The sequence below is a fragment of the Urocampus carinirostris genome, chromosome 3 (assembly GCF_059441175.1).
Source record: "Urocampus carinirostris isolate Australia breed hairy pipefish chromosome 3, RoL_Ucar_1.0, whole genome shotgun sequence".
Taxonomy (NCBI): domain Eukaryota; kingdom Metazoa; phylum Chordata; class Actinopteri; order Syngnathiformes; family Syngnathidae; genus Urocampus; species Urocampus carinirostris.
The window spans coordinates 46,863,136-46,876,469 of NC_142351.1; the positions used below are offsets into that span (position 1 = coordinate 46,863,136).

At 39.8% G+C, this 13,334-nt stretch overlaps 2 protein-coding genes across 4 annotated transcripts in view; both read left to right on the forward strand.

The window, feature by feature from the left end:
• The window catches only part of LOC148369866 (forkhead box protein J3-like), a 153,455-nt gene that overhangs the window by 31,204 nt on the left and 108,917 nt on the right, over positions 1-13,334 (forward strand). For all 3 annotated transcript variants that reach the window (XM_088332094.1, XM_088332097.1, XM_088332096.1), the window contains exon 2: positions 12,758-13,260. In XM_088332094.1, the coding sequence (XP_088188220.1) occupies positions 12,877-13,260 (384 nt within the window). In that variant the 5' untranslated portion in view covers positions 12,758-12,876. The remainder of the gene's footprint in view (positions 1-12,757; positions 13,261-13,334) is intronic.
• LOC148369867 (uncharacterized) lies at positions 5,723-7,927 on the forward strand. Its single transcript, XM_088329832.1, has 2 exons — positions 5,723-6,460; positions 6,662-7,927. Exons 1-2 carry the CDS (start codon positions 5,723-5,725, stop codon positions 7,460-7,462), a joined length of 1,539 nt encoding a protein of 512 aa, XP_088185958.1. The 3' UTR covers positions 7,463-7,927.

The window sequence follows — 13,334 nt, forward strand, 5'->3', positions numbered from 1 at the left end:
ACAAAATGAGCAAATAAGGGGGATATTGGATGAAGGAGGAACAGAACATAAAATATCATTGTTTGCAGACGACCTGTTGGTAATGCTGAAGGAACCTTCGTTATCAATACCACCACTGTTGGAGAGCCTTAAAATATATGGAGAAGTAGCTGGGTATTCAAATAATGAGAGCAAATCAATAGCAATGATGATATCAGGAAAATGTCCAACAGATGTGATTGAAAGGTTTGATTTTAAATGGACAAATAAAGGGTTTAAATATTTGGGGGTGACCATTACACCACATTCCACACAGCTGTTTGATGCAAATTATGGAATGTTGATAAAAGAAATAAGGAAAGATTTGGAAAAATGGGAAATTTTGCCCTTAAGTCTTATCGGCAGGATAGAAACAATCAGAATGAACATATTACCAAGACTATTATTTCTGTTTCAATCCCTTCCAATTCTGATCCCGGCATCCACATTTAAAATGTTAAATAAGTTAATAGCAAAATTCCTTTGGCAAAACAAGAAACCTAGAATAAAATACAAAACCCTGTTAGCTCCTAAAGAAAAGGGGGGCCTAGACCTACCCAATATTAAATATTACTATTGGGCAGCTCAAATTAAAGCACTCATCTTGTGGATTACTACAGACAAAGATGCGATATGGGTGGACATGGAGCAACGATCTTGTCCAAATATGCTGGTGGAATCGTTACCATACATATCAGTCACGAGGTGGAAGAAATTAAAAATCCAGAATGAATGGATTAAGGGAACTATTAAAACTTGGTCAACAATACAAAAAAAATTAAAAATATCAAGATCTGTGAATAGGGCTACCAAAATAGCGAAAAATCCAGACTTTAAACCTGGGGGTATGGAGGCAGGGTTTCAAAAATGGGCCCAAAAAGGACTGATGTTGATTACCCAAGTATTGGAAGCACAGGCAATGAAATCATTCGAACAACTCCAACAAGAGTTTGACCTACCCAGAAATGATTTTTACAAATATTTGCAACTAAGGCATTACCTCCAGAAACACGAGGAATGGGGGAAAATATGTAAGGAGCCAACTAAGGTAGAGGAATTATTAATATCGTATACAAAAGGACAATCAATAAAGGGGGTTATATCAAAACTATATAAAGCCCTGAGAATGGATCTCAGTAATGAGGACATGGCAGTTAAGGAAAAATGGGAACAAGAAACTAATGTAGCGATAAAAGACAACGAATGGGAAAAAACATTGAAAGAGGGACACAAAATAACCAACAGCCCGACATGGAGGGAGTTTGAATGGAAAGTAAAAATGCGATTCTTCTATACACCCTCTATCACTTCAAAATATAAAAATACCTCAAATCTATGCTGGCGTAACTGTGGGGGGGTCGGTGACTTTACGCATATTTTCTGGAATTGCCCTGTAATATTAAATTTTTGGAGAAGTATCCAGAGAGAAATAAAATTAATCACGGGCTGGGAGTTGCGGTTGGACCCAAAGGCTTACGTAATAGGAATTTTGCCAGAAGAATTACTATCTGGTCAACAGAAATATATACTAAGGGTAATGCTTCTGGTAGCAAAGAAAATGATCACAGTGTCCTGGCTGAAACCACAACCTCCTGACATAAAACAATGGAGAGACAAATTAAAGCAAATGTACATTATGGAAAAAATCACTGCAAAACTTCAACTGAAACTTGACCAATTTGAGAAAAGATGGAAGCCTATCACACAAATTTTACTTGATGTCTAAACACCTCCCCCTATTTATTATGTGGTTTTTTTTTTTTTTTTTTTTTTTTTTTTTTTTTGGGTGTATATTTTGATTTATTATTTTATATATATGTATATATATATATATATATATATATATATATATATATATATGTTTCTTTTTGTATGGATGTATTGTATGAACATTTATTCTTCCTTTCTATTAATAGTATTTTTTTTCTTCTTTGTTGTTTCTTCTGTTATTTATGAGTGTGTCAAGTGTATATATTTTGTGTTGATGTATGATGGAGGAATCAAACCTCTGTCAAAATTGGTGTGAGAAATAAAAAGTTAAAAAAAAAAAAAAAAAAGTGATTAGGGGTTTCCAAAAGACTTGACGTAACGAACTCTAAGGAGAGCGAAAAACTGCGCTGTTGAAAATAGCGTCAGGTTTGCGGCGACACGCCGCAGTTGGCTTTCTGCAACCACAGTAACTCACAGATATTGACCGTCAGTAACGATAACGGCTTTGTAACGGCAGAAAAAGTGATTAGTTTAATTATCCCCTTAAGACCCAACACTAGTGACTACCTCCCCGCCACCACTACTGACAGTACATAACACCACAGTGACCTAAATGTTATCTTTTGCCAGTGGCACAGGTTCATCAATTAAGATGACTTGCTAAAGTGATACTTCGATCTTGACCTTGAAGATGAGCTGAAAGCTATCGTGTAGGCGATCTCATTTGATGGTCTCTTCTAAGGCTGCACAATTAACCGACATCTAATCAACATTGCGATGTGACGTAGTGTAAAACGGCAAGCGAAGAACACTGCGTTTTTTTTGTTTTTTTTTTTTAAGATTTGTAGTTCCATTTTGTTATTTGAGTGATGGAGTGTTTAGCCAACAAGAATTGTCACATTTCTTGCAACTCACCATGTGGCTAGTCACCAACGCCAGATCCATTACCCATGAAACAGATGACTTGGAGCTCCTATTGATGAAAAACAGCCACAATTGTGACTCTTGTATTTTAGTCATCACGAAGACCTTGCACAAGTTTCGGTTACCCGATGCTAGCATGTAGCTTGCCAGCCGCTCCCTAAATCATGTTCTTACACTGATTTAGTTCTACTTTTTTATAATGCCATTATAGACCATTTATTCCACTGCAATTCTGTTTTAATTTGTGGATCTATAGTTGTTACGCGAGTTGTCTGTCCCTGTGTGCCCTGCGATTGGCTGGCAACCAACTCTGGGTGTCCCCTGCCCACTGCCCGATGATTGTTGGGATGGGCTCCAGCACCCCCGCGACCCTACTTAGGATAAGCGGTGCAGCTAATGAGATGAGATGAGATGGGTTAATATTACAAAACTCAATTCCAATGAAGTTGGGAAAGTGTGTTAATTGCAAATAAAAATTGATCCAAGTAAATTGCAAATTCTTTTCAACCCATATTTAAATGAATGCACAGCAAAGACAACATATTTATTGTCTTCACTCATAAACTTTATTGTTTTGGGAGAAAATCATCAACTCTGTAATTTGATGACAGCAACACGTGCCAAAATAGTTGGGACAGGTGTCAATAACTACTCAGAAAGTGGATGAATGGAAATCAACCAACTATTTGCAGGTGAACAGATGAATTAGCAACAGGTGAGAGTTGTTACTGGGTATAAAAAAGGGAGACCCGAACAAGCTAAGTCATTCACATGCAAGGATGGGGCGAGGTTCACCTCTTTGTGAACAACTGCGTGAGCAAATTGTTGTACAGTTTAAAAACAACATTCCTCAAAGTACAATTGCAAGGAATTTAGGGATATCATCATCTACAGTCCATAATATTGTGAAAAGGTTCAGGGAATCTGGAGAAATCACTGTGCGTAAACGGCATGGCCGTAAACCATTATTGAATGCCCGTGACCTCCGAGCCCTCAAGCGGTACTGCATTAAGAACCGACATCAATGTGTCAAGGACATCACCACATGGGCTCAGGAACACTTTGGAAAACCACTGTCAGTCAATACAGTTCGACGCTATATCCGTAAGTGTGGGTTAAAACTTTATGTTGCAAAGCGTAAGCCATTCATCAACAACATCCAGAAACGCCGCAGGGTTCTCTGGGCCCGAGCCCATCTAAAATGGACTGATACAAAGTGGAAAAGTGTTCTGTGGTCTGATGAGTCAGTTTTCCAAATTGTGTTTGGAAATTGTGGACGTCGTGTCCTCCGGTCCAAAGAAGAACAGAACCACCCAGACTGTTATGCACGCAAAGTGCAAAAGCCAGCATCTGTGATGGTATGGGGGTGCATGAGTGGCCAAGGAATGGGTAACCTGCACATCTGTGAAGGCACCATTAATGCAGAAAAGTACATTCAGGTTTTGGAACAAAGTATGTTGCCATCCAAACAGAATCTTTACCATGGGCGCCCTTGCTTCTTCCAGCAGGATAATGCCAAGCCACACACTGCACGTCTCACGACAGCGTGGCTTCGTAGTAAGAGGGTGCGGGTGCTTGACTGGCCTGCCTGCAGTCCTGACCTGTCTCCCATTGAAAATGTGTGGCGCATTATAAAGCGCAGAATAAGACAAAGGAGACCCCGGACTGTTGAACAGCTGAAGCTGTACATAAAGCAAGAATGGGAAAGGATTCCACTATCAACGATTCAACAACTAGTCTCCTCACTTCCTAAACGTTTATTGAGTGTTATTAAAAGGAAAGGTGATGTAACACAATGGTGAAGAAGCCCCTTTCCCAACTACTTTGGCACTTGTTGCAATTATAAAATTCTAAGTTTATCATTATTTGCTTATGGAAATAAAGTTTATGAGTTTGAACATGGATAATCTTGTCTTTGTGGTGTATTCATTTAAATATGGGTTAGAAAAGGTTTGCAAGTCATTCTATTCTAATTTTACTGACATTTTAAACTTTTTCCCAACTTCAATGGAATTGACTTTTGTACAACCGTATACTCTGTCTAGAACATCAATTTGAGATAAGTTTGCATGTCATTTTGTTTAAGTTCTTCCCAAAAAGAAAACAAGCTCAGAAAATGCATTTTTCTTGTAAATCGAAAATCGCATCAAAATTGCTATACAGGTCTGAAAAATCGCAATTAGGTTTGTTTCCAAAATCGTGCTTGCGTGGGTTTCCTATGGGCACTCCGGTTTCCTCCCACATTCCAAAAACATGCTTGTCAGGTTAATTGGCTGGTCTAAATTGTCCCTTGGAGTGAATGAGTGAATGAGTTGTCTGTCCCTGTGTGCCCTGCGATTCGCTGGCAACTACTTCAGGGTGTCCTCCAGGGGTCAGCAATAAATGATTGGTGAAAAATTAATGCCATTAATTGCGAAAAATTAATGGAATGGTTGCTTAAATTCATAAATCCATTTATTGCAAAATTTAAATAATTAGCAATTATTGCGAGTTTGCGACCCATTAATTGCGAAAATATTCGGGTTTTTTGTTAGTCGATTGCGTCAACAAACGTGCAAATTTTCTCGCCGCGCGAGCATTTCGTATGCGGTCAAGGGCACATACACGCACAATCGGGACAGTGCATGCATACGCGTAAGCTACCGTGTTTCCCCCATTATAAGGCCCAGCTTTTTATGAGAAATGAAATTCAACCTTCCTGCAAATAAGAGGCTCATATTACCTATGAAAACCGTAGATATCAACGTTATTTAACAACGGCAATGCTTTTCTAAGAAATTTTTAGCGAAAATTTATTACTTTTGCACATATTTTTATTTCAAAACCTCAATTTTTGACGATGATTTTGAAGTAAGGCCGGCCTTATATTCGGGGAAACACGGTAGCTGTACGTACATAGTGTGGTTGCAAAGCAGCTTTTTATTGGTCGGGACAAAATCGGGCTTGTTGATTAGCTCACGTTTTGCCTCAAGCACGTACGTCGTGGATGCACATACGCACATGTTGTACACCACTACTATTACGCTGTATTAATTGTAATCTTCGCACGGTTATGGGACCGAAGGAAAAAATGGTTAGAGAGTACTTCACACAGATTGATGTCGTCAACGGCAAATGGCGCTGCTCATGTGGCGCCGAGCGCATCCAACGGCGCAACACCGGTTGGAGCAATTTGGAAAGCCACATTAAAAGTCAGCACTTGCAGAAAGAAAGTGATGCAAAGAAGCAGGAGTCATCCAATCCTGGATCGATAGAAAATTTCCTGTCGTCACCTTCAACCGTTTGCCGAAAAGGAATACGAATCTTCAAGTGGCTGCGGTTGGTTTGTATCGACCTGGAGCCTTTCAATGTTGTTGATCGGCCTACCATCAGGGACATCAGCAATACGGAGCCAATCTGCACAAACACCTTAAAGAAGTATTTGGCCTTGGTGACACAGGGTGTGCGACAGAAAATCGCCTTCGATCTGCCATCCCGATTCGCGGTGGTATTCGACGGATGGACTTGTTCTTCCGATTATTACGTTGGCGTTTTCGCCTCGTATATAAGCCCACGCGGTCGGGAAAGTGCTCTCCTCGGCTTCTCAACACTTTTGGATCCCAAGGCACAGACGGCTGAAAACCACCTGGTGTTCATCGAAGACATCCTTAGCAGGTACGGCAAGTCTATGGCCAATGTGGTGGCGCTTTGTGGCGACAACTGCAAGGTGAACAAAGCCATTGCAAAGCAGTGCAATGTTCCTCTGGTCGGCTGCGCCTCCCATCGCTTCAACCTCGCTGTCAAAGAACTCTTGAAGCCCTACGAAAAGGTGAACTTCTTTTCTATGCTGCTTACTTATATCTCACAATATCTATATTGAAGACGGAGTGCACTCTGTCACAGCGGTTCCACAATATTTTTTTCACATACCCCACGCGGCCACGCCTTCTATCAAAGGAATTTTACGCAAGGCGATTTTAAGCTGCTCAAATTTAGCATATTTCTTATTTCCTGCTTTTACTTTTTTAAGGTACTCTGTAAGTTGAACTCCTTGATGGCTCGCCTGAGATACAGCACGCTTAGTGCACTACTGGATGAGTACACAGACCTTCGACCGTTGACGAGAAATGAGACACGGTGGTCAAGCACGGCAAAGATGGTGCGCAGGTTCTTCGAGCTGCAGAAAATTCTTGCAAAAGAAGTTTTCACCACCGACCCAAGGGTGATGGATTTACTTCTCAACGCAGCGGATGTTCATAAACTCACTCAACTCAACGGTGATTTGGCCAAGTTGGATTCTTTGACGCTTACTTTGCAGCAAGAAGATCTGACAGTCGCAGAGGCGAGGTACCTCTTTGATGTTGCAATGTCGTCCCATCCTGCCATGGCCCATCACCTCTGCCCCGACGCCGAAATCGTTCAAGCGCCTATGTTTGAGAGGGCTATTGTGAAAATTCAAAACCAAAAACATGGTCAACTTACGGCAAAAGAGCGTCAAGCAGTGGAGGCTCTCAAAGTCACCGAAACTGCACCGGTCGATGAAAGTCCAATAGATGAGTCATCGGATATGGCCTTCGGCCAAAATTTGATAAAACGGCGCCGCCTGAACATGATGCTGCCCACCTTTGATCAATTTATCGATACAACATTTATACTGCCAACTTCCAACATAGTAGAACGCTTTTTCAGTGCTGCCGGACGTGCCTATGCGGATGAACGGTACAACTTGTCAACAAATTGCCTAGAAGCCCAACTTTTTTTGTTTTCTAACAACCGCTTCTGGGACAGCGAATTTGTTTCCCACATCGTTTCATCTAATGAAAATCTCTAACATTTTCACTATCTCCGATGTTTCTATGTTGTACACATTTTTGTTCATAAATGAATGTGTAATAAATAGCAAAACCTCTTATTACTAAGGTGTCTTACTGCGCATGATAATGTTGGCGTGAATGTTCTATCATTCACTGTTCATCTAACCTCAGTTAGTGTTCCGACAATTCGCATATTAACTTAGGAGGAATCGACAAATTATAATTATAAAACAAGCCCCAACATGACGGTAGCTGATGTGATCACCAATAACTCAGAAGATATTTTTTGTACTAAAAGTAAAGATTAAAGGGACCAGTTTGTTCGACCATATTGACACGGCTAGTATACCATTAAATTACCAATTAATGGCTAGAAATCCAATAAATACCCATTAATTGGCCTTGCCGCAAAAAAATTAATTTTAATTTTTTCGCACTTAAATATTAATTTTTTTTCCAAAAATCAATTAATGATGACCCCTGGTGTCCTCTGCTCACTGCCCGAAAATAGCTGGCATGGGCTCCAGCACCCCCGCGACCCTACTGAGGATAATCGGTGCAGATAATGGATGGATTCATCTTAAACGCACAATGTTAATATTCTTGCCTGAATTAGTGCCCTATTTCCTTCATCTGCCATATTGCTTCTTAAGAGATATTGAATAGAAAAAGCATGTGTATGAATTTCCTTCCCGAGACAGGCTTATCCAAATGATCCGATCTTAATGATACTCAGCGAGTATGAATAGGAAGCCTGTGGGCCAATAGTTTTTGTAGTGTGCAAGGACACATAGAAATTTGCTGTGTGGGATGCAAAAATAAGGTTCGGACTACTCAATGTGGGTAGCCTTTAGAGGCTAACAATTAATTTCAGTGAACACTCTATCTGTTGGACTACACATTTGTCAACAACATGTTGCCTTAGCTCTGTCCTTGACAAATGAGACGACAGTTAGATCTTTCAAGACTTGTGAGTGTGAAGTGCCAGTCTCCAAAAGAAAATCCCCCGAAACAGTGCAGTTCTGGTCAGTAAGAATCAGGCTTTAGTTTTCCATTGTGGGAATTTTATGTGAAAAAAAATTGTCGGTCAAGGAATTTGTATATTTTACATAGTGGAATCCAATTAAATTACTCCTTAAAACACTTAAGCGCACTTGTGCTCACATATTACATGCCTATTTACCGCTCCTTATCAACTAAACAACACGTTTCCTTTTAATATGTAGTACTACTTTCTCTTGTAAATCTGTGCATACACATACACAGTTCTGAGGTCATGGGATCAAATTCAGATACCAGCCTTTCTGTGCGGGGTTTGCATGTTCTCCCCGTGCCTGCGTGGGTTTCCTCCGGGCACTCCAGTTTCATCGAGATTCCACAAATATGCATGTCAGGTTAATTGGCCGGATAAAATTGTCCCTAGGTGTGAATGAGTGAGTGAGTTGTCTGTCCCTATGTGCCCTGCGACTGGCTGGCAACCAGTTCAGGGTGTCCCCTGCCCACTGCCCATAGATAGCTGGGATGGGCTCCAGCACCCCGCGACCCTACTGAGGATAAGAGGTGCAGATAATGGATGGATAAATGAAAACACCAATCCCAAAACACTAAACAAAGCAATCAACATTGACCAAATAAACATAACGATGGATTACAGACTGACAATGATTCATATGGCAAAATATGTGTGCAGATGTCTCTGGATTAAAACAGACGGTTGTCTTGTGCTCCCACTTCCTAGTTTGTACACCCCTTTACATAATTTCCTCAGTCTCTTAAAGGGCCAGTAACGGCACATTCTTCATAGGGCCACATTTTGGAGGGTTGTCCGAAATCTAGGGTTTGTACAGGTGCTTGAAATCCTTGAAAATGCCTGAATATTTTAATGTTGTGTTTTCAAAGGTGTGAAAAGTGCTTGAATATTGATGGAAGTGCTTGTCAATGCTTGGAAATGTTGTCAAGTTTCCCGGCAGTTTGCCTCAACAGACAATGCATTAAATGTCGAAATATGACTCTAGACTGCTAAAATATGACGCCTACACTGCTCTGGTGGCTTCGCTTTGCCATCGCATTTCTCCTTACCTTGTGACTAATGGAAGCTGGCATTAGTTTGTATGGCAGTGCAAAGTGAATTGTCATTTCCCCTTAGGCATGGCGCCCAAGAAGACAGGTAAAGAGACCAAAATGCAGTTTACTGGACACATTTCAAAATTTGCTCTAAAAGTGCTTAAAATATGCTTTAATTTGGCCATGAAAATTGTGCACAAGCCATGAAAATTGCACACATTTCTTATAAGTAAAATTTAATCAAATATGTTTCTTTTTTGTTTTGCAGATGGAAATAATTACCAAAAAAAGCACTATGTAAAACAAATCCCACAATTTCAGCAACATATAGGGGAGGGAGTAGTTCTTAAAAGTTCAAGTTATGAATTGGTACAAAAATGAAGTTGACAACCTTTTTTGCAAAACAACCCATCACGTTGTGCCAAACTGACCAACATCCGATCTGTCCTTACTTGACCCGAATTGGGCTATTTTTTTACCTACCTTTATACGGTGTTGTGAAGATGTTTGAAAATCCTAAGCATTTATTTTCCCTAGGTGTTCAACAATAGCTGTATGTCAGAATCCTAGTCCAAACAATCCAAATCTTGATTGTAAACAACAGATTAAAAAAAATAATCACAAGATTCATACACGTTCTTGACAATTTTTGTGTAAGAATAAAAGGGGCTTTTTGTATAAGTGGTGGTCAGAATCAGAACATCAAAATCTCAAAGACTATGATACACATTAAACAAGTAACACATTTTGGTGGGGTTCACAAATGATAAAGGGGACATTCTTCTGTGTTGCTCTTGAGGATCGTAATTCCTCCCGAACCGTCCCCCACGTCTCTCATTTGGCAGGCACTTGTGAAAACAATTCCCTAGCTTTTAGTCATCCTGCGGATCCAATTGCCATTTCCACTCTGGAGGCAATGAGAGTGAGAGGCAATGCGGATTGACAGAACACACAGCGAGACAGAGAAAAGAGTTGAAATCAGGTTGGACAGATGCCGAGGCTAGTTGAGCGCTTGCACAATATTAATATAGTATGATGGCTGGCTGGCAGAGCCAGCTTACCATCTTGTGTGTTTCTTTTTTTCATGCGGGGATACATCGCTAAGGCTAAATGAAGGAGTCTACTTTGCACTTGTTTGCTTTTTCTCTTAGTCTTGAACAAAAGAAATAGAAGAGTGATTTTTTTTTTGTAGCTAGTCAAATTTCTGTCTCACTTTATGATTTTATTGGAGTATGAAATAATCATTTATTAATCCAAGGTTTGTATGGGTGCTTGAAATCCTCAAAGTGCTTGCAATTGAATGTTGTTTTTTTACAGGATTAAAAGGAGCTTGAATTTTGGGTGAAGTGCTTGTAAATGTTTGAATTGTCATGTTTCTCAAGAAGTCTTCTTAAAATGATGCCAACACTGCTGGGGGCTTTGCTTTACTGTTGCATTTATTTTTTCCCTTGTGAATAACAGCAGCACTACGGGTGTACAAACCCTGTAAATCATTCAGTCCTGCTACAGATTCAGCCTTTGATGAGTCAACCAATGGTTACTAAAGGTTCATTTTATAATCGTATCATTTTAAATTTCCACACACCAGTCAAATACAACGTAGCCCAGAGACTAAATGGGACCTGATTTTTAATTAAATGACACATTTGTTAAATTCATAGAGGATCTTTGTTTCGGTATTTCAAAACGCAATTGAGCTTTTACGATCTCATGGCCCGCAGGCCTAATGTGGCCCACCCCGAAAAACAAGAGAAAATAGTCCTGCATTGCATTCAACAATGACTTGCAGTTTTAAATATGTCCACTGTATTTTCTTCAAATGAAAGTCACTGACATGCTGTTTCAGGCAAAATGAAAACTATAGAATAAAAAAAAAAACAACAACTAAGTTCATATTCAGGTAAGCAATTCTTTAAAAAAACTTGCGGAGTTAAATGAAGTGCAGTGGGAATTAATTGAATTGTTTTCATATTTGTTATTGTTATTATTATGATTATTGTTTTATTATTATTTTTTTATTTTTCTCTTCCTTTTTGCAAATGCAGTTGATAAACAAGAAATTTAATCTTAGTGAAGGGAAAAATATTGGAAAAAAATTCCCCTCAATAATTGTTTTATAATCAAATCTTACATCCCTTAATCCTAATTTATTTGTCAACCTTCAAAGGACCCCCAGCTCTCCAGATATGCTGTTAATTTATCAGTCCAGTACCAGTGAAAATGTTTCTTCTACCATGTGGCCTCCGAGCTAAAATGAGTTTTACACCCCAGTATACATGGAGCACATCCAAAAGTTTTTCTAATTTTCTGTTTTTATCTCTAAAAATTAGTCGGGATGATTGTCGAATATGAAAAATCCATCTGTATAATCTTCCAGTTTTTAATTACTTCATCATTTTATCCTAATAATGTTGTTTTTGTCCATAGTATTCCTAGTACACCTTACATTTTTCTTGTAACCTGTTAAAATTGATGTATTTATTTTATCATCTATCAATTTGGCATGTTCAGATTCGCCATATTTAACACAGCTGGCTTTAGAAGTGTTTCATCAATGGTATGTGGCTTACCCTGTTTTGTAATAATGTAAGCTAATCCATTAGTTAGTTAATGGGTAAAAATCCAAAAGCAGCCAGAGTGGTCTTTAAATCGAATGGCTCTCTTCACCATGAATTTAGCAAGCATTGTGTTCTTATATACCCCATCCCAAGGCAGCTTCTTGAATTGTCCCTTTAGTTTTGCAGTTCCGAGGATTGAGTTGCTCAGCTTGGCATTGCAAATTATGCTGACAGGAAGCTGACTCCCATTCCATTCCGTGATACACGAGAATCCAAATTTAGATTTGAAAAAAAAAGTATATATTTATCTGACCACTTTTTTGTTGTTGCTTGAAATAGTATCGGATGAAATATAAAAAAAAATCAAATAAATGCACGGCACACTACCATGGAATTCAGATGCTGCATCACTCCTGAGTGCACTAAATTCCACTGAATGGCCATGCAATGTCACACAATCATGTGGAGACACTAATGACCAAATGGGACAATTCATCGGGTGTAGAAATGATTTGTCGGTGCGTCTTGATCAGAGGCTCCACCCAACCCCTGAGCCTGACTCAAAAAACCCCTAGCGTTCAATCGATTTTAAGTTAATAACCACTCTTATAAGGTCTTAAAAGGTAAATTCCAACTTTGAAATGTTCTATATAACACACCATACCTTTTTTATTTGTTTAAATCATATAGATGTGATCCAAGGTTCCAGTACCCACCTATTGACAGAGTCCATCAGGAGAGCATCCGTAAAGTCCCGTCTCTGAAGTGTTCACCATATCCTGTGTCCTTTTTGACACCCTCCCAACGCAATGACCTCTGAACTGGAAAGTAGCCTGACGTCAATGGACTGGCTCCCACAGCTTGGTATGAGGGCAGCCATTCAAAAAGCCAGCAGAGATGTTGGGGGACTCCACCTCAGTCACTATCATGGACATCATCATCATCACCACCACCTCAATCCCCATCATGGACATCACGGGCAAGGGAAGAAAATCACACAGCTGGAGCCGGGAACCACTTTGGAACAGGAAGAGAGTAGTCAACAAAGAGACGGTAAACCACCGTACAGCTACGCAAGCCTCATCACCTTTGCCATCAACGGCTCTCCTCGCAAACGCATGACCCTTAGTGAAATTTACCAGTGGATCTGTGACAACTTCCCCTACTACAGAGAGGCAGGCAGTGGTTGGAAGGTAAGATGTACAAAGTACACAATCTGGGGATAAAGGTCCAACATTGGGTTATTATAACCGACAAAGAGGGTATA

Excerpts from the sequence above, each read along its gene's own strand:
- LOC148369867 (XM_088329832.1), top strand. The coding sequence starts at position 5,723 with ATGGTTAGAGAGTACTTCACACAGATTGATGTCGTCAACGGCAAATGG. Across the intron at positions 6,461-6,661 it reads TCTTGAAGCCCTACGAAAAG|GTACTCTGTAAGTTGAACTC; the intron begins GTGAACTTCTTT and ends TACTTTTTTAAG.